General features: G+C 42.6%; 1 protein-coding gene across 10 annotated transcripts in view; it reads right to left on the bottom strand.

Annotated features, from left to right (window-relative positions):
- The window catches only part of DAB1 (DAB adaptor protein 1), a 1,143,899-nt gene that overhangs the window by 85,352 nt on the left and 1,036,249 nt on the right, over positions 1-22,298 (bottom strand). For 8 of the 10 annotated variants that reach the window (XM_063939281.1, XM_063939276.1, XM_063939279.1 and 5 more), the window contains 4 exons: positions 13,660-13,791; positions 11,909-12,028; positions 11,179-11,217; positions 8,625-8,690 (listed from right to left, as the gene is read on the bottom strand). In XM_063939281.1, coding sequence (XP_063795351.1) covers positions 8,625-8,690; positions 11,179-11,217; positions 11,909-12,028; positions 13,660-13,791 — 357 coding nt within the window. The remainder of the gene's footprint in view (positions 1-8,624; positions 8,691-11,178; positions 11,218-11,908; positions 12,029-13,659; positions 13,792-22,298) is intronic. The other 2 variants (XM_063939285.1, XM_063939282.1) reach the window with 1 other exon arrangement.

Genomic DNA, 22,298 nt, shown 5'->3' with positions numbered 1-22,298 from the left:
TTGGACTCCTAAATTATGACTTACAAGGCATGGTTTAGCCTTGTACATGATTGTCCCTTTAAAATAAAGTCAGAGTTCGGCCGGCATCCCGCATGACTGCCGCAATCAGACTTCATTACATTATGGCCATGAATGAAGATCTCTGTGGGACTACCCTTTCCCCGCCATTCAGTAATCTTTGGGCACATTTATCAAAATTATTTATACTAAAATAATGCGAAAATGGGTGTTTTCACACCCTTTTCATGTTATTTTAGTGTCAACTGAATGTACTAAAGGGCAATTGCAGGAGAATTTGCAAAAATCTCCTCCAAGCCCTTGACTTTGCATTTTCTTAGTAACCAGATTGTAAAAAGATACTGAAGGGAGCCATGTGATAATAACGCTATCTTCAGATAGCATTAATAGGGCCTCCCCCTGGTTCCCCTACTTCTGCACAGCCTTCCCTGTCTGCTGGTAGTGGAGGCTGAGCTCAGAGATCTGCTTGTGATCAGCCATGTGTGTCTGATGGACACGCAGACTGATCACTGTGTAAAAAAAAAAAAAGTAAAAAAAAGAAAAGAAAAAGTAATACTTACCTGCACCCAGGGATCGGTGATCCGGTGAGGACAGCAGGTCATCTGATCGCTATGCTCCTCCTGTGACCCCCAGTACTGAAAAGTGATGCTGTGAAGATGGTATCTCACTTTACAGCACCGGGGGTCACAGCAGAGCACACATCAGATTACCGGATGCCCTTACGGATCCCTGATCACCGGTCCTGGTTGCAGGTAAGTGTAAGTGGAGGAGAGGGGAGGCGATGCACAATCACACGCTCAGGGTATTTTACACTAAAAATATCCTATGAATTGCGGTAAGATGATTCGCAGGGACAGAAGCTTTCTAGCAAGTTCTGTCCCTACACGCGATATTTGATACATCCTTGTTATGTATTCAAATATCACACTGGCAAATTTATCACATCCCATTCGCATCTGAGATGTGGATTGTGATAAATACGCCCACTAGCCCATGAGATATGTATCGATGTAATGTCAGTTTTACAACATTTTCTACTGTTTGTAATAAAGTTCTAATGGAATCACATTAACAACATCTGCAAACGACAATCTGTCTCGCAGCTTGCGTTCAGTTTTATCACACTGTCATTCTCTTCATCTCGACCTGAAAATCAGTAAAAAATGCCTTAAATGCCGCGCTATCATTAAAACATTTTGGAATATATGTCAGCGACAACATCACCCATGACTTGCCGGTAAGTCTAGAAAATGCCCAAGGTCCTTTTTAAAAAGCAATTAACAGGACTATCCAGAGTATAGGTTGTAGGATGCGCCAGGTGTTTGCTAAACAGGCAGCAGTTTATTAAGTGGATTCTTTACATTTGAATCATAATTTAAATCATATTCTGCAAAGCAAATTTTGTCATGTAAGTGAAACGATCCAAGCCAGGAACAAACATAATCCACATCTGTTATCAGCTAATTAGGGGCTTTCTGTGAGACACATAACGAGTGCTGCGTTATCCCCAGACAATTTACCATGCCGAGGTCAGTTAAAGCAGATTTGGGGGAGGATGCAAGACAGAAAACATCTTCAGTGACTATATTAATAATAAGGTGGAAAACTACAGGTGGTCAGCATAAATAGAGATCCTTCACTTTCTGTGATATTAGTGTTCGTTACCCCAAAGGGTAGCGAGCACTTTTGTGTGAATTGTGGTGGGCGGATCGGCCGGGCAAAGAGTGCGAGATGGGGTGCTGTTGCCAGCGTTTAAGCACCGCGGCAATGGTAATTCGCACCCTTCGCCGGCAATTGAATCCCCCCCTGTATGACTATAGATGTACAGCTTTGTGCCTGTTTGTACAGGAAAGCACAATGCTTAGCATGGTATACAGTATGTACTGTAGCAACCTCATTTTTTGGAATGTCCAAGAGACCAGCAGGTTATGGTGAGATCTCGTATACAAGAGCAAAAAAGTTGCAGATGTCCTATCTCACACGAGCTCAACCTGTAATAACCAAAGGCATTTAGCATGGTGAGATCTCCAAGACTCCTTTGCTCCCCCGCAGCTTCCAGAAGCACAGTTTGAACAGTAGAACTATATGTATGATTCCTGCTATGGGAAGGCCAGAAACTCAGAATGTGCACACACCAGTGCAAGGGCTTGTGTAATGCCAGAGATTGCTATAGTGGAGAGATGTATCAAGCCTTCTAAAGAGCGGAGAAGACGACAGTAGAAACCAGTCAGCTTGTAGCTAGCATTTATTGAAAGTACTTGATAAGTTGTAGCTAGAAACTGTTTATATGGACAACTCTCCACTTGTCCACTCTTTAGGATGCTTGATATAACTCCCCCAGTGACATCTAAGGCCCTTACCTGTTAAAGGCACAACCTCACTGAGCCACCATCCAACTGGCAACTGTCCCTACTTCTTCATGGCAAACTATTTGGCTAGCTAACCCCAGCATTACTGATATAGTGTGCCCACTGCTTCTACACACTGCATCACGGACCACAGCTGAACACCCTCCAATCAGCCCCAAACAGCCTATCAGAGGCTTCTACGTGCGACCCGGGAGTAAAATCTCAAGTTGCACCATTCAGACTTAACCCGGGACGTCTACCTGGGACGTACAGTAAGTCCCGGGAAAACCCTGGTCAATAGCAGGGATGCCGACCCTGGAACGTGTTAAGTGAGAGCCAGGTAATTGGCAAAAACCAATGATTCTGGCTATGAAAGGGGCTTTACTGTTGGTGCGAGGGACTGACGTCAGTTAAGTGGTATCACTGATGACACAGTTTAGCTGACAAGACGGTTATTGACTCATGCCCAAGATTTTCTCCCGTATCACTTCCCACTCACCATGTCTGATCAGACTCACATGTGTTCACATTTTGAAACACTTCCTGAAGAACCACACCTATACGGAAGACTACCCTAATCCCACCTATGCTACTCGTGTACACCCACACAACTGTCCCAGGGTGGGATGAAACAACGGCAAGAATGCATTTCCCATGACACCAAAACATTCCGGAGCATGAACCCAACAGAACAGATGGAGTTTCCTAATAGAAAGCTACTGGCTTCTCCCCGCATTGTTCTCTGAGGGGGATCCAATAAGATACCTCACAGTGGGGCAGATGTATTAACCTGGAGAAGGGATAACTCAGTGATAAGTGCAAGGTGATAACGCACCAGCCAATCATTATGGATTTCAAAAATGACAGTTAGGAGCTGATTGGCTGGTGCTTTATCACCTTGCACTTATCACTTCTTTAGCCCTTCTCCAGGCCAATGGCCGCACATGCGCAGTCGGACTCCCAAGTCATAACCCCAGAGGTATTTATATCGCCAAGGATAGCTATTATTGGGATTGGGACTTTACTTGCAATTGTACATGCATACAGCGTTACTAAATGCCGCTATGCTTGCGATCAGTGGCGGGAAGTATTGCACAATACAGTATTCGACGCTTGATGCATCCTTCCGCCAATCTCCATTCAATCCTCGCCTCAACTGTGCCGGGTTCGGATTTACTCGGATCTCAAAAACACCATCTTATTTATTGTTGCCTACCTTAAGGATGTCCTCTTGGGAGAATCCTGGAGAAGAAACACTGCTTGCACCGTCAGGGGGCGGGGCCAGGCTGTCAGTCACCAGACCCCACCCCCAAAATGGCACGATTTGCGGGTCTTTGAGGAGGGGGTGGGGCTAGAGACACAAATTCACATAATTAAGCCTCCTTGCAGACCTGGAATCCCAGGTGTAATCTCCTCGTCCTGCCTGCATCACTAGGAAGCGGGCGGGATGCGGAAGATCTTGACATTCTTCCATGAGTGTGGAGGACTGCCTAAAAAAAATCAGGAGTAGGCAAGTACTGTATCATCTTATTGACTGTTGGCTGTCACATGTTTTGGATAGCCAATAAGATAAATCCAGATAAATTCGGACGTGTGCTAGTTTTGCATTGTGCATTAATATTTTTTTCCTGAAACTTTTTGTATTGAATCCGATGTTCTCCCTTGTAATAGTAAGACTAAGGGGTACATTTATTAAAGGTTCTAAAATTGAAAAGTGGTGATATTGCCCATAGCAACCAATCAGATTCTATCATTTTCTAGGATGATAGGTTGCTATGGGCAACATCACTTTACATTTTTAGAACTTTAGTCATTTTACCCCTAAGTCTTCCCCCGACCACGTTTAATATTTAAAAAGCAAAATAAGGAGCCATAAAACTGGAGAGGGTTTATCACGCCGATCTGCCAAATCCCCGGAGAAGCCGATTCTTGTTATATAGTAGCGCCCGTTACAGACGTACCCCAGGAACTTGCCATATTGAATGTCACATTAAGCAGAACACATCCTTTTTGCTACAATGAGTTTAGCGGTATGATATACCCCTACGGAGCATCTCAGTGATAACCGTGCATCTTATCTATAATTACTATGGTTACATTGAATAAATTAAGGTTTAAAAAAAATATTTACATGTATTTATAATGAGAAGCGGCAATTATAAGTCAACAAAATGTGTTTTGTACCGTTTCCAATTGCTAGTCCTAATTTTATTTTGCAAAATCAGAGCTTGTGACAATTATTATAATTATAGTCCCATAAAATGTGCCGTTCTAGGTTCCGTGTGTGATGTTTTCTGTGCAGCCAATCAGAAACGTACATTTAACTCTGAATGTTACAGTGAATCTAAAAGCTATTTAAATTGAGGACTTTCAGATTTTAAAGGGACAAAAAGACGAAATACAAAACACATTGGGGTAAATTTACTAAGATGGGAGCTCTGTTTAAGATGGGATGTTGCCCATAGCAACCAATCAGATTCCAGGTATTATCTTCTACAAGGTGCTAGATAAATGAGAAGTAGAATCTGATTGGTTGCTATCCCATCTTAAATAGAACTCCCATCTTAGTAAATTTACCCCATTGTTTGGAAAATGTTGCACCCAGGGACTGTTGATCAGAGGAGGGGGCCCGGCGTGTACAGACTCCGTGTGGGCCCCTGCCTCTCTATGTCACAGTAGACTCTGACATTGTACCAGAGTCTACCGCGCATGCGCAGGTCTCCGAAAACATGGCGCCCCCTGTGTTTCACCAACTAATCACTACTGTGCATGCGTGACAGACATTTTCTGGTCATTCTTACTGCAGCGGCAGCGCCGACATAGGACTCCGGAAAGGTAAGTAATTATACATTGGCACTGTGTGTGTGGATTGTTAAATATAATAGTCGTTCTGATACCTGCTCTCCCGTACACGTCAGCATCTTGCGCTCCATGGGTTTCCAGAATATTTTGCGCATGCGGCGTAGCAAATAATCGCTGAACTACATGAACATCGGCATTGTGTGGATGAATCAGGCCCAGAATGGCTTAGTTGGGGCCTAGATACTCTCCACAGACATGCCACAGAGAAAGACAGAACCATACTCAATATACTGTATTGAAATCTAAGGGTGGGTACACACTAGAGCGATAACGGCACGATTTGCCGTATCAGAAAGACAATTCGTGCATATCACCTAGTGTGTACGCGGGACTGCGCGCTCCCGTGGGTCGCATGTGACAGTGTCCGGCCGGCCGTGCTGCGCGGCCAATCAGATGATATTGTATGCCACACAATGCAGCGTAATGAAGGACGGAACATCGTTCACTAAATTGTCTAGTGTGTGCTGGCAACCTGGCATCGTGCGGGGTGAAGGGAAATTGCCCTGATCATCAGCCCGATTGCCAATTGTTCTGGTGTGTACCCACCCTAATTTGCTTTAATTAATACAATTGGAATGTTCAAGTTTAAATATTTATTGATGCTTGTGTAACATAATCATCTGTATGGTGGGAGATATACTAAGCAGTGATAAAATCGGAGAAGTGAGCCAGTGGAGAAGTTGCCCCCGGCAACCAATCAGCATTGACGTAACATTTATAGTTTGCCTCCTACAAAAGTATACAGAGCAGCTGATTGGTTGCCATGGGCAACTTCTCCACTGGCTCACTTCTCCACTTTTATCACTGCTGTGCTTAGTACATGTCCCCCATAACCTTTAACTTAAATCTTCTCGTTATAACCACTATAAACTATAAACCCCCTTCTGAGTCCTAACAGGAAATAATAACTTTATTATTTATTATTTATTATTGCCGCCGGCAAACCATACTACACCCACTCATATAGGGAGAGATTTGTCATTCTTTATAAAGAGGACACGTGGAGGTGTTGAACATAGGAACCAATCAGATAGTAGCTATCCGTTTGTAGAATGTACTAGATAAATAACTACAAGCTGATGGTTGCTAATAGCAACACCTCCATTGATCCTCTTTTAAAGGTTTGATACATCTCCCCCTCCGTAGTTTAGGCACCCGATTAAACCCTGGCACCCAAGGGGCCACCTAGGTTCGCCTAACTTGTATGCCAGGATGGCAACATACACACATATATATATATATATATATATATATATATATACCATATATAAGTGCTACATGTAATTCTGTGATGACCCCCTCACTCTTATGACTTACTTAAGACATACGTCAGCCTGTAATAACAGTAAGAGAATAAAAGCTGAGTGTATTATATACTAATGGGGATGATTTTTCCGCAATGCAATTCTCCAGACAAACAAGCGATGCCTCCTGCAGGACCGGAGGGACTTTGGGGGTCATTCCGAGTTGATTGCTCGCTAGCAACTTTTTGCAGCGCTGCGATCAGATAGTCGCCGCCTATGGGGGAGAGTATTTTCGCTTTGCAAGTGTGCGAACGCTGTTGCAGCCCACGGCACAAAAAAGTTTTTTGCAGTTTCTGAGTAGCTCTGGACTCACTCAGCCGCTGCGATCACTTCAGTCTTTTTGGTCCCGTAACTGACGTCAGACACCCACCCTGCAAACGCTTGGACACGCCTGCGTTTTTGCAAACACTCCCAGAAACCGTCAGTTGACACCCACAAACGCCCTCTTTCTGTCAATCACCTTGCGATCGGCTGTGCGAATAGATTCTTTGTTAAATCCATCGCCCAGCACCGATCCTCTTTGTACCCGTACGACGCGCCTGCGCATTGCGGTGCATACACATGCGCAGTTTTGACGAGATTTAACCTGGTCGCAGCGCTGCAAAAAGTTGCTAGCGAGAGATCAACTCGGAATGACCCCCTTTATGTGACATGAGATGTTTGTGTGACGATAAACAGAAATGGATTGTGGGAGTTCCCTTTTGCACATTCATAAATTACCCTTCCTGCATCTGCTAACAGTGACCTTTGACTGTTTTTTAAATTACCAATAAAATGCAACAAAAAGTGGAATCTGTGAATTTTTCTGTTCATTTTTTTTGTTATAAATATTATAAAAATAGGTAAAAATCTCTGAAATATCACAGCGTTTGTTACCATGGCCAAATCCACATCTCGTGATGATCTGACATTCCTCTTGCACCTTGCGTAGCCATGTTGTTATAAATAAAGTTGATTGAACTTTTTTTTTCAATGCAAAGGATTTGTCACCTGGTTTATTAATGACACGTATAATTATCTATGAAGATTGGTGGCAGCCATTTGTGGGAGCAATATTCATGAAAATACGGCCCATCAATTTACTAGCTACCCAATGCCGTCAGTGAGGCACGAGGCACTGCGATGCCACACACTGGCTGTCTTCACTGTGTTCATATGATTTGTGCACTTAAATGGGAACAGGAGAACTCCTTACCGTACCCAACCAGGAATAAAAATTCAATACTTTTCTTATTTACATTAATTTGCACAACTTTTTCTATCCACCCTCTTATTTAAATGAGTCTTAAAGATGAACTAATTACCCACAAATGACATCACAAACACATTAATTCAAAATGTACTTGGAGGGAGATATAGTAAACCTTCTAAAGAGGACAAGAAAATGTGTTGCCCATAGCAACCAATCAGAATCTAGCTATCATTTTCTGGAATGTACTGTAGAAACGTTAGCTATAATCTGATTGGGCAACACCTCCACTTGTCCTCTTAACGTCAGTGAAGGGCAACAGACGGGCCTGGGGCCCCAGATATCTCTCATAGCCGTCACTTGCAGCCCTATCTGCTTTTCCCGCTCTGTTGTAGATTTGTTTGTTGTAGTTTATAATGTCTATGTAAAAGGCCTGATGTTATAATAGATTGGTGTCTTTTCATTATATGTGTTACATGCAGGGGTGGATCAGCCAGAGGGCTCACAGGGAAAATTCCTGGTGGGCCGATGTGCATGCCGGGCCTGTTTTGTTTGATGACATGTTACATGGTTATGGTTACACAGTATGCCGCTGGTGCGGCCCATGTAAGGCCACTTCAACAACTTTTTCCAGGGCCACTTTCAGTTCCCAAACCTCCTGTGATTACTTGTAATTTACATTTAATTTAATACTGAGATTAAGACTAATGTGCGGCACTTCTGAAGGTTAGTGGGCCATCTAAATCGGCCTCTGAAGTGTATCAAGTTGCCCATCACTGTTTTGCAAAGGTTTAATAACTCCCCCCTATTATTTGAACTGTAATAAACATTTGGCTGCTAGAATGACTTTGGCTCAAAGTACTTTGTTCGACAACCTCCAGTTTCTCCCCCTCCATAGAATACCTGGTATATGCTTTCTTCACTGTCTGGATCACGTATGGACTCGTGGCCCGCTTCAAACACTATGTACTATAACATAGTCCCGCAAAGGAGAGAGAGATAGAGCAGAAGCGACAACAGGAAAAATAGAGAAGACGGAAATTCAGATATAAAGTCAAGACAGCGTCAAACAAGAGAATTTCAAAAGCAGTGAGACAGCTCTTTGTGCGTCTTTCGACGTTACCTAAGGGATGCGTGACGCAGCACTTTAACTAAACACACACAGTTACAGTAAATGCAGGTGACATTACAGGTGACATTTTCAACATTAAAAATATTTTTAGGGACACTCTGTAAACGCAGGGTAGCCTAGGCCAAAGGAGTACATGCATCTTGTGTGAAGCAATGCCAAACACATGCCCAGAATCTATTTAATAGTTAATACCCCGTGATTGTAAGCTGTGTGATAGGTTCATTTGAGTACTTGCTCTTTTTTGTGAGTCCGGAATACGACATTGGGGCAGATGTATTAAGCCTGGAGAAATGATAAAGCAGTGATAAAGACGTATATTCAATTCCTGTTGGATCCTTTCTGTCGGAAAGGATCCGACAGGTCAGTATTCAATGACTCGGCCAAACTCGACAGGTTTTGGCCGTTCCGACAATGTCAATCCAACTTTTTTTTAAAGTCGGATTGACATTGTTGAAAATGGGCCTAAAACCTGTCGAGTTTGGTCGCGCTTGTGGCAAAATACGTGGATTCCGACAATCCATGTGTTTTCCGACAAGTCGGGAATTCCCGACTTGTCGGAAAAAACCCAAACCTATTGAATAAGTCGGAACCCCCTCCGACCTAGAACAGTCGGAAACTGGCGTCTTTCCGACAAGATGGCAGTTTCCGACAGGAATTGAATATACTACCCCATAGCAGTGATAAGTGCAAGGTGATAACGCACCAGCCAATCAGCTCCAACATGTAAAATGACAGTTAGGAGCTGATTGGCTGGTGCGTTATCACCTTCCACTTATCACTGTTTAAGCACTTCTCCAGGCTTAATACATTTGCCCCATTGACTTGGGATCTCCAGCTCAATACAATTTTCCAAAAGTTATAGTCCACTTTGGATCGGCTTCTCTGCTTTAGTAAGTGCCCATCTAAATTAGTGATACAGGATGCTGTTGCCTTGTACTAAGAAACAGTCATGTCCCATCCATGACATCACAGTGCTGGCGACGGGAGGAAGTGTGGGATCGCAACACTTAATCTGATTGGCTTACAAACCTTCTACCTACAGTAATTACTGTACTGCTGTAGGGGCATATTTACAACAGAGGGGAGTTTTTCAAATGTGGACAATTTCTTCCTCCAACTTTAAGGGGCTTATTTACTAAACTGCGGCAGCTAGTTATATTTGTGCTTTTGCCTGCAGAATTTAATTAAAACAATACTGTTTACAGCAAAACCAGGGGCATTTTCCCGCTTTAAACTATTACGATTTTAAATTCTGCCGCAAAAATGCTGATAATTGGCGATTTGAAATCTAGTTAACAAACTGTTCTCATTCTTAGTAAATAAAGAAAATAAATGTCTCACAGTTGCAATATTGTAATGCTGTACGGTAAGTGAAGACGTGATGCCATTAAAAAAAAACGATTTGACTATTGAGTCCAAATGGTATTGCGCGTTAATAGCACAGCGGGATAACAGCGGAACCTTCCAGATAATAACTTGTTCCGCTGCTTCATTTAAAGGTCTAACAATTCAATTGACTTCCACTATGTAGCTCATTTACTAAGATCACGTCTGCCTTTTTGTCATGGTAACTAGGCCAGACTTTACTAGATTAGAACATGCCAGACCGACGCAGGGACTGTGACATTGATGCCATTGTATAATGATTTAAATTAACTTATTGCCACTGTGTCACTTGTACTTGATCTAGATAATCTGATTTGGCTCACTGATCTTATTAATTCTGGATTAATACTGAAGTGATGTGACTGCTGCTCAGCTAGTGGGTGTTTCGTATAGAACAAAACCTGAACTATGCTGCGTTCCTACAAAGGGGAACCGCAGGCTCCGACTGACACAGCCATAAGCTATTATTGTCTATGAATTTAGAGGAACTGATTGACGTGTATTGTAGCAATCACGGTTGGTTATACGGATATATGGGAATGATACAAGAGTCGTAGAATTTGCATATAATGGTGAATTTATTTATTAGAATTTCCGAGAGCAGCAATGTAGAATTAATAAGGGCATAAAAACTATCTGCTTCCTAATTATCTCTATATAAAATGTAACACTGGAATCTTTTTACAAATATTTAATTGATTGTTAAAGCATATGTGTATTAAAAAAATAACAACACATTATATTCTAGGTGGGATAAGCCATAACCTAATTATTTTTAACTAGCATGTATAGCAATCACTTTTTGTGAACATTTAACCCAAGATATAGGCAATGATATATCTCATTGTTTCAGGGATGTTGCAATTATTTTGTAAGTGGTTCTTAGAAAAGCAAATTGTTGGAACTATTCTAAATATAGTGTTAGTCACAAGAGCTTACCTGGTAAACGGGATCTTCTACATCTTCTTCCAAAATTGTCTGAACCAATGTAAGCAGAAATAAGAAAGGAACAGAACATAAAAAGCAAACAAGAATGAAAACGCAATTGGAATGAAGGACAGGAAAGACGTAGCTGGACTACACTTCAGATCCAAGAAAAAGCGTGGACATACTTTGATACTGTCACCATCCAGCGGAGTCTGAGGGTGTGGTTTTACACGTGTCAGCATGAGCAAACAAGGAGCTCATTATTGTACTATAACATCAGAAAAGGTGCACATATTGCCCCCATTACTGTACCATTAAATATGCAAACACATGTCACTGTCTAGATTGGTAGCTCTTATACTTTTATAAAACACTGATTGAACTTTAAATATCCACAGTTTAAAACAGGGCTCGCCAAACCGCAGCCCAAGCGCCATTAGCCACCATGGGAGCATTTTTACTAAATGCCTCCAATCTGTTCTGCATGATGATTGCAGAACATGAGAAAAGGACCAATTCCCAAAATCAGAAGTGGAGAAGTGTCGTGAAACAGTAAATGAGTAAACTCTTTGTACATTTACCTTTTACATTATTAGAAAGTAAAATGTACTATATACTTTATATGCAAAACACTTTTTCCATGCTATTGTCTGATTCCTGCCAGCAGTTTATTGCAGGACACTTGGCATGCCGTAGCAATAAAAAAAAAAAAAACCAGTGTCCACTGAGACCACATAGGTACCTGATATACTGCCTGTTCGCACTGTTTATCTTTTTGTGCTTTCTTCTCCATTTCTTCTCTCTGCTTCAGTTCATAGATAAGCTGGAACAGATCTCGCAAATCTAAAATGACTGGCTCTGCCTGGAATGAAGGGACAATGCTGGAATTTTACGTATATTCCTCCCAGACAAAGACACAAAGACAAAAGTATTCTAAATAGCATCTGACTTGTACACATAAACAGGTGTTGGCTAAAATTCTGCACTTAGCATGGAAATACAGTTATCCCAGAATAGGGGATTTATCAAGAGCAGGTGAGGGAAGCACATTTTACATGTGAGCTGGAGATAAGGCCATTTGTGCAGTCCTGCTAGCTCGTGTACAAGGATGCTCTGATAAACTTGAAGCAGTCTCAGAATAAGGCACATAGCTGCATATCTGTAAAATGTACAATGTACTGACTAGGCTTGTATCTCAATAGGAGCCTTCCCCCTGCTGTGTAGACTGTACGTTTTATAAAGGACATTTATGTTGCATAATTCAAAGTAAATAGAAGGCAAAATAGCTGTTTCCTACAATGTTCCTCACCAGCCAAAGCGGCAATTGCCGTAAGCCTGTTTGTGTGTTTATTTTATAAACACCGCCAGGCGTGAGGGTATTCAAAATATGGGCTTCAAGAAAATGGAGAGGAAGTCATAGAAATGAATTGCTAAGTATATGAATGAGTTGCCAATGAGCTGCACGTAGCATGCAACTCTAAGGGGTCAATTCGATTAGCCGTGAGCTGGTATGCAGCGTGGACATATGGTAGTTCCGAACTCAAAGATTTATGTTCGCAGACCCACAAGGCTGCATATAAAATTCTGCGACCCTGGGGTGAGATGTGGCCAAGAGAAAGGGTTGATTCTATTTCGGAGTGGGAGAAGGGACCTTCTGACGTATCTAGGGGAGGAGACACGTCACCAGGGGGAGGAGCTACGGGCGAACAGGGTACCCGAAAAGTACCCTCGCGGGCTCGCTTCGCTCGCCACGCTTCGGGCTCGGTGGCTCGCTCCGCTCCGCTTGCCACCTGATTACTAAAGGTAATAGTTGGTGGCGTGGATAGTAAAGGAACTATCCCGCTGGCCTTGCTCCTCCCCCTTGTGTTGTGACTCCTCCCCCAGACGGAAAAGGTCCCTTAGCCCACTTGATTCTAGCATCTACCCAAGAGAAAGGTTCTTTTGCGCACCAAGATACTCTGTCTGGGCCCCCTCCTTTCTAGCCTGCAGCACTTTAGACTCTAGGCACTAGGGGACCCTAGTGCTGTCCTAGAGTCTAGTGCACATGCGCAGGTCTCTGGGAAAATGGCGACACACCATTTTCCCAGTGATTTCTGCAGTGCTGCAGCTGCTGACGCAGGACTACGGAGGGTAAGTATTGAAAAAAATTGATACAGGGTGTGGGCCCCACTGGACCCCGGGTCTCGTGTGCACTGCACATACCGCACCCGTTAAAAATTCGCCAGTGGCACGTCATCCCGCTCGCAACTACTGTAATTGTATCAAGCCTTATCTATTTTACGGTTACAGCGTCAACAACTAACACTTTTTGCCTTATTTGCATCTAGTCCAGAAACAAAGATGTTTTTTGCCCGTAATGAAGAAGATTTACAGGGTAAAACTTTGACAGCTAATAAGAAATATAAGAAAGAACCATCACATTGAGCATTTACTGAAATTACTTTTATTTTTTTGGGAAGTTGCGGCTGATACATAACAAAGTGCTATACTTACTGCCTGAGCGGTTTTTATGGCCACAAATCTGTGGTTTCCTTCCTTGCCACACACATATCCAAATGCCCGATGGTCCGTGATGTCCTTCGCAATGTAAGAGATTTCATGTACCGCATGATGATGGTGAAGAATCTAAAGAATAAATAAAATAAAATGACAACTACATTTCTTGGAACAGCCGATTTAATTATATAACAAGTATGCTTGCACACATTCTTAATTTGGCAAAACATAATACATGAAACTGTTACCTCACTTGAAAACGTCAAATAAAGATTGTTTATTTGCGGGGACGGACTGGGGCTGTCTAGTAGCCATGGCATTGTAGAATACGTGCGAAAAGGGGATGTGGTCATGGCTCATGGGAGTATGCCGTGAGTCATAGGTGCCTGGTCTCAAGGCACGACCCCGTGTCTCTGTATGCCGTGGGGCCAAGCAGATCACCGGGGGGCGGAGCTGCCCGGACAGCCCCTATCTATGTGAGACCGAGCAGCCGAGCAGAGTGCTCAGCCAGCTTTGGCCTCTCTGCTTGGCCGGACCAGCCTGTTAGCCCCTTCTGGCATTTGAAAAACGGGGGATGACTCCGCACCAGTCAGGGTTAAATATAAGTGATAAACTAGGACCAGCGTTCACAAATTAAGTGCCTGATTGCTAATAAATTCAAATTGCTGGTGGTGCACCAAAAGTCAATATGGTTAGACCCGATACAACACAGAGGAAAAGAAAGAAAACTCTTGGTTGGTGCACTCTTGAGAAAATGACATATGTCAATGTGTATATATGGAAAAAGGTAAAATATAACTTTTATTAGTATCATTAGAATATAGCAGAAGTGCCAGATGGACAGTCCAGCTCTGTTTTCATGAATGCAAGGATTACAGTATTTACTATTTTAAATGCAGAGTGCAAGCTCCTATAGCAACCAGTATAAACTTATTGCCATTAGTCTACCGTTGATCATTAGTCTGGTTTGAGCAAAGTTAATTGCTGATTGATCGCCGCAGTATTCTTTCCAAGTGTCCCGACAGTGGCGGGATAGTGCTGATTCGTTGGTCAAGTAAAAAACAGCGATTCATCAAAAAGTTACCATTTCATGGCTCACTTAGATTTTCTCAATGTCATTTGTAAAAATGTTGGGCGTTATACTGGGGTCCGGTCTGAAGATCGACAGTGTCTAGGTCGACGATGTTTAGGTCGACCACTATAGGTCGACAGTCACTAGTTCGACATGGATGGAATGTCGACAGGGTTTCTAGATCGACATGTGCTAGGTCGACAGGTCTAAAGGTCGACATGAGTTTTTCACATTTTTTTTTTTTTCATACTTAACGATCCACGTGGACTACGATTGGAACGGTAAAGTGTGCCGAGCGAAGCGGTAGCGGAGCGAAGGCACCATGCCCGAAGCATGGCGAGCGAAGCGAGCCATGCGAGGGGACGCGGTGCACTAATTTGGGATCCCGGTCACTCTACGAAGAAAACGACACAAAAAAAAAATCCTCATGTCAACCTTTAGACCTGTCGACCTAGCACGTGTCGACCTAGAAACCCTGTCGACCTTCCATCCATGTCGACCTAGTGACTGTCGACCTATAGTGGTCAACCTAAATATTGTCGACCTAGACACTGTCGATTTGATGAACCACACCCGTTATACTATAGGTCACTGCATAGTCCACAAATACATTACTATGTACTGAAGATTTAGGCTAGAAATGAACATCAATAATTCTTAAGAAGAGCTATTCATTACTTCACTAAAGTCAATACGTCAGTACTTCCCTGTTTGCGAACAGCTAGAATGCCTGCTGAGTCTCTCTTCTCTGTCTCTGTCTAATGTAATGACACTTGCATACTAGCAGAAGATGCCAGAGTTAAAAAGTAAATAGATTTAAAATGAAAAAGAAAAATAACAACATTATTATATTTGTTTTTGATGATTTATAAGGCGTCTCCATGCTCCGCAGCGCCGGGCAAATGAGAAAAGGGCACACACAGATCAGCCAAATACAGTACAAGGTAGACAACATGAATGCAGACGCGAAGACAGAGGGTAGGCAGAGCGCTGCTGGTGAGCGATCTAATTAAGATCTCAATAGGTTTACATTGTAACAAGGTAGCTGTACTTAATCCACCAATTTAAGTTTCAGAGGTGTTTCTCAGTGATGCTTTGATGGTAAATGATAATTACAGTATGTCAAAACAATCGGACTACAAGACCCTGATATTTATAGACACTGGAAAATGGGCCATGATTTTCAAGATATAATAATGAAGAAGAATAAGAAGTAGAAGAAGAAGAAGGAGAAGAAGAAGAATGAGGAGAAGAAGAAGATTGGATTATAAAGCAGAGGAATCCGCAAACTAGTAAAATTCCCAGAATCGTTAGTATAAATTGGCCATCTGATGCTTGGATTGGAATTGTTTGTGCCATACTGTAGTTTGACAAGAACTGGACAGTCATAGGTGTCATTGCTATTAGGGATACTGAGCTGACGATTTTCTCTGCAAATTAGCATTTTGCAGTCCAATTAGAAACTCGTATTGAACAAGGCAGATTAAACTCCCATTTTTCCGTTCGTACCTCACCGAGGGTGAAAGATGGTAAGGAAAATAATAATAATTGCCTGTCATTTTTTAGGATTTAAAAAAGTGACCTCAAATTACCCCAAAATCTACTTTTTCATTGCTTTATGCATCCCAAATTTAGAGTATTTATTCTTTTCGGAAAAAAATAGCTTTTTATATTTTTTTTTACAGTTTTTTAACGTCATCTCAAAGTACCCCTACAGCAACTTTGTTCCTACTCTTTTTTGCATTTTTTTCTTTCGTATGAAAGTAAACAGAATAAGTTTTCTTTTGATCATTTTTTTTTTAGATTTAAAAAAAAAAAAATGCACAACTCAGCCACTTAATACAGTTTAAAATCTTCAGTACTTTCCTTATAACAGCCTTCTGTATGATTCTGCAAACAAAACTGTCATTTTTGGGGGGTCCAGGAAGGTCACACCACTTTTTCATGCATTTCACTCACATCGCAACACACATACACAAATAAAGAGGCAGGTGGGTGAGGAACACATTAGCAAGGTACATGACTGGATGCATCAGCTCTTCTAAGAGGCATAACTAGGCCACATCTTCAAGGGGCGTGCTGCACTTGAGCATTTATGCCTCTACTGTTAGTAACTTGCATATAATGTTTTATACTATACATTTCAATACCTTAATACCTCCGCTCCAATGGCTGATCTCATTCAACTCTTTTTCTAGACATCAGACATATATTTTTTTTGTAATTAAAGGTTTTGTCTTTCTTATGGAGAAACAATGTAACTGGTATTGGCCAGAAATTGGACCCTGAGCCAGGTCTATGCCAAGTTAATCAATGTATCAAAAGCAGAAACATTTCAATCGTGTGTCAATGAAAATACCCATCTGTACAGATTGTATGGGATGCAGTCATAGAAGCAATACATGCTGCAACGACCTAGAGACATTATTCTATCAATGGTTCAGCATTTCATTTTACAGCCACAGATGTTGACTAGTTCTCTCCTGCTCGCTACGCCAAATGTTCCCATTAATATCTCAGCACAAGTATATTTCTAAAATTCAAATGAGTATGAGAAGTATGTCAGTCATTACGCACTCATTTCAAATTAACAATAACACTCAAAATTGGCTCTATACAGAGGAGTTTATTTAATAGACTGGTTCTATGTGTGTAAATGTGCAATAATCCATAGGAGTCAGTTAGATACTTGCTTCATTTTCTAAATTAAACTAATACTTCCTCGATCCAACTCCAGTAAAAAGGCCACCATGTCAACTTCTGTGGCTTATTAAGATATGTTTAAATACAGCACAACAGAACATTAAAGATTAAGGGGGACATTTACTAAGCAGTGATTAGAGCGGAGAAGTGAGTCAGTAGAGAAGTTGCCCCATCAACAAATCAGCAATTTTATAGTATGCAAATTATAGATGTTACTTCAGTGCTGATTTGTTGCCATGGGCACTTCTCCACTGGCTCACTTCTCCGCTCTTATCACTGCTTAGTAAATGTCCCCCTAAAGCACAAATAGTTCTTTTAAGACTGTAAGCATTACTGATGTGAAAATGATGCATGAAAATCGTGTATACATACTTTAGATTTGAACTAAACTTGACAAATGGAGAAAAAGTTTTAGTATTCAGAAATACCTGTTATTCAGTAGGTTTTTATACCTGACAGACTTATACCAGAACACTTTATGTATATCATTCTCTCTGGCATCTTAAACCACCGTTCTTTCATTTTAGAACATTCATTAAATAAATACTTGTCGCCCTGAGACTTTTTGAACATTTGTAACAATGTAACAATAAAATTGTACAATGCTGCTCAATCAAAATTTTCTCGAGGGTTCCCACTGTACGTTAATGTATAAACTGACTGTTTACTGTCATGTAATTGGCAGTTAGGCGCCAAGTTACCGTGAGGAAATGTCAATGCTGTGGAAAAATGCTAATTATCCCACAGAAATTTGTCATTATAATTCTCCGCTCTCGTGCATGACAAAGCATCACCGTCCTGTAGTTTAACATCGTATAGTGGAAGGTGAAATCATATGTTTGGCTGCTATTCTATAACGTCTTTTCTTCTCATTATACCTTCTCTACCACTGTGGCCGGCACTGTGTACCTCATGTCTCAGTTATGTCGCCAGGTATTAGCAAATTGATAGAGACTTAGACAAGACTCAAGGCAGCTGATATTAAGAATCATTTACTAACCACAAAATATAGGAACGTTCAGGGGGAGATGTAGCGAACCTTGGAGAGAGATAAAGTGACGAGAGATAAAATACCAACCAATGATGCTTCTTTCTCTCATTTTTCAAACACAGAATGTAAATTACAGAAGATCATTGTTAGTACTTTAGCTCTTTCCACTTTATCACTCTCCAAACCTCAGTAGATCTCCCCATCAGTGCTTTTAATTTTGTGCAAATGTGTTTGCATGACAACCTTGCAAATTATAAGTTGCCTTCTTTCTGCTTTTGGGAAATGCTTATGACCCTCATTCCGAGTTATTCGCTCGTTATTTTTTGTCGCTACGGAGCGATTAGTCGCAAACTGCGCATGCGCAATGTTCGCAGTGCGCCTGCGCGAAGTAAATTTGCACAAAAGTTTGGTATTTTACTCACGGCCTAACAAGGTTTTTTCATCGTTCTGCTGATCGTAGTGTGATTGACAGGAAGTGGGTGTTTCTGGGCAGAAACTGGCTGTTTTATGGGAGTGTGCGGAAAAACGCAGGCGTGTCAGGAAAAAACGCGGGAGTGTCTGGAGAAACGGGGGAGTGTCTGGGCGAACGCTGGGTGTGTTTGTGACGTCATACCAGGAACGAAAAGGACTAAACTGATCGCAGTGTAGGAGTAAGTCTCGAGCTACTCAGAAACTGCTAAGAAATTTCTATTCGCAATTCTGCTAATCTTTCGTATGCAATTCTGCTATGCTAAGATTCACTCCCAGTAGGCGGCGGCTTAGCGTGTGCAATGCTGCTAAAAGCAGCTAGCGAGCGAACAACTCGGAATGAGGGCCTATGTGTGGATAGTTTGAAGGACTGCAGGCTAGATGAGATTCTGCATGCTGGGAAAATGAGAACTGTCCCCTCTGTACCCCTTGCAAATTTCTCTCCTAAACTACTGCTGGTTCAAGTCTCATTATAAGCCATAAGCATAAGGCATGTCGGTCATTTTCAATTTCATGTTTCAAATTGCTATATGTGTGCATTAAATGCACTGTTCCATATTGACTATACCAAGTTGGTGTAAAAGGCAATTATATACATTATTGGTTGATATAGGATTACATTGAAAGAAAATACATGAACAGGCTACATTATATATCATATTGCCAAGCAGCTACAATAGGTCCACAAACCACATATATCTGTACAGTAGACAAACAAAAACTAATAGTAGCACTAAACTGAATGATAAATAAAAATATAATATAATGCTGATGTAACTGAATATAATGTATATAATTAGATAAATAGAAAATGAGCGGTGTAAAACATTATTGGACCAACAGATAAAGGTCCTAAAAACAATTCTGATCTTGTGCAGATAATAAATTGGGAGCACGTTATACAGTCCCAGCCTTTATAAGGTCTTAGTCCAGTGATTCTCAAACTTTTTTGAATCACAACGCCCTAGAGTATCATCATTTTTTCACGGCAACCCTAGACCAAAAGATTCTCACGGAGAAATTTAGAAATTGTGTTTATATGTCCTCCTTAGGTTCAGTTATGTGGTGAGGGACAGGACTTGCTTCTGTTTGTCCACATAGTTTGTGACTGGAAGCCACCAGCACCGGTTTTGCCTATTACATTAACCATAAATAATTTAAATTGTTCCTGGACCACCAACCCAGGGCACCCCTGCAAGTGTCCTGAGGCACCCCAGGGTTTGAGAACCACTGTTCTAGTCAATGGTTAAAGGTGGAAAGAAAGTCCCAGCCTACCAGGGAGGTATTCAGTTCCATGCCATGCACCACTGCACATCACTGTGATCTCTGACTGCGCCCGTTAATGGTGTGCAAGAAAAAAGTAGCAAAGATACTGGTTACTGCTTTCGACTCAAAGGCCACCGCCCCATGTGAAGATTACAGAAGATTCCGTGGAAGGCCTGACTGGATGGTGGCAATGCAAAAGAGCTTAAAGGCTACTGCCCCCCCTGGTGAAGATTACAGAAGACGCCATGTAAGCGCTGGCTGGGCGGCGGCCATTCCAAAGAGCTTAAAGGCCACCGCCCCCCAAATGAAGATTCCAGAAGACGCCGTGGAAGTCCTGGCTGGGCAGCAGTCATGCAAAAGAACTTAAAGACCGCCACCCCCCAGGTGAAGATTACAGAAGAGGCCATGGAAGTCCTGGCTGGGCGGCGGACTTTAAAGTCTTTTGCATGGCCGCCGCCCAGCCAGGTGAAGATTACAGAAGATGAAGTGGAAGTCCTGGATGGGTGGCAGCCATGCGAAAGAGCTTAAAGGCCGCATCCCCCGAGGAGAAAAATGCACGCTTGCTGTTTATTTTTGTTTTTTTGGGGGGGAGGCGCGTTTTTATCTTGCTCTGAGCGCAAAACCCCTAGTTACGCCTTTGCTGAATAAGATGGCCAGCATGATTAAGCTTCAGCTCATGCAAGCTGACCGATGCTGATGGTTACTATGATTGTGATGGTAATCTAAGGCTGCGTCCTCATATGCAGCCGACGGATCTCTCAATAGCATGCAGGGGGCGACTATCTCCTACAGATGCTCCCTGCTGCATCTGAATTGTAATGACATGGAATTGCACAGCCGCATCCCATGCAAACATGAAATAGGCCCTTAGTCGGTCGTGCAGAACTGAAAACCCTCCTAGATTTAGGAATGGGTAATAACCCAAATGAAATAGGTACAGTTTTCAAACTGCATATAGTTATCAAATTGTAATTTGCTTTGCGGGTCTGCATTTTTGCAGCTTCTTAGAATATAACTGGCATGATTCCAAACTGGACCCAAGTGGTTTTGCGGACACAATACAGTATTGCTCATGCACCGTACAAAGAAACCAGTGATTGCGCATTCCTCAAATCAGGCATTCACACACATCTGGAGATTACAAGTGTGGGCAGATTGATTAAACCACTCTTTTTGGGAAATGGGCATTTCTGGGCGGTAACTGGGCAGGGATGATGCAGACGCATGCAGGGGGGAGTGTCATGGGAGCGTCTCGGGCACGGAAGCCAACTTCAGTAGCTGGTGGACAGAGATGGGGATGCCAGTATCAGACTAATCTTTTGCACCCAGCATGGGGCGGACACATGCCCAGATACTAATTATGACGATTACGGCTGCAGATGGAAAACCAGTGGACAGGATGGTGTTCCACGGACAGACGCATAGATGTCCAGCCAAGGGCGTAGCTACCATAGGAGCAGGCAGTGCAGCTGCTATGGGGCCCGGAGCTGAGAGGGGCCACCTTCCCTGTCACAGTTACATGTGTTATATACAGGGTGTAGCTACCATAGGTGCAGGGATCGCAGCTGCTATGGGGCCCAGAGCTGAGAGGGGCCACCTTCCCTGTCACAGTTACATGTGTTATATACAGGGTGTAGCTACCATAGGTGCAGGGAGTGCAGCTGCTATGGGGCCCAGAGCTGAGAGGGGCCACCTTCCCTGCCACAGTTACATGTGTTATATACAGGGTGTAGCTACCATAGGTGCAGGGAGTGCAGCTGCTATGGGGCCCAGAGCTGAGAGGGGCCACCATCCCTGTCACAGTTACATGTGTTATATACAAGGGTGTAGCTACCATAGGTGCAGGGAGTACAGCTGCTATGGGGCCAGAGCTGAGAGTGGCCTCCTTCCCTGTCACAGTTACATGTGTTATATACAGGGTGTAACTACCATAGGTGCAGGGAGTGCAGCTGCTATGGGGCCCAGAGCTGAGAGGGGCCACCATCCCTGTCACAGTTACATGTGTTATATACAAGGGTGTAGCTACCATAGGTGCAGGGAGTGCAGCTGCTATGGGACCAGAGCTGAGAGGGGCCACCTTCCCTGTCACAGTTACATGTGTTATATACAGGGTGTAGCTACCATAGGTGCAGGGAG

This window comes from Pseudophryne corroboree, chromosome 9 (assembly GCF_028390025.1).
Source record: "Pseudophryne corroboree isolate aPseCor3 chromosome 9, aPseCor3.hap2, whole genome shotgun sequence".
Classification (NCBI taxonomy): Eukaryota; Metazoa; Chordata; class Amphibia; order Anura; family Myobatrachidae; genus Pseudophryne; species Pseudophryne corroboree.
Note: the sequence above shows the minus strand (reverse complement) of the source record. Positions and strands in the feature narration are given on the sequence as shown.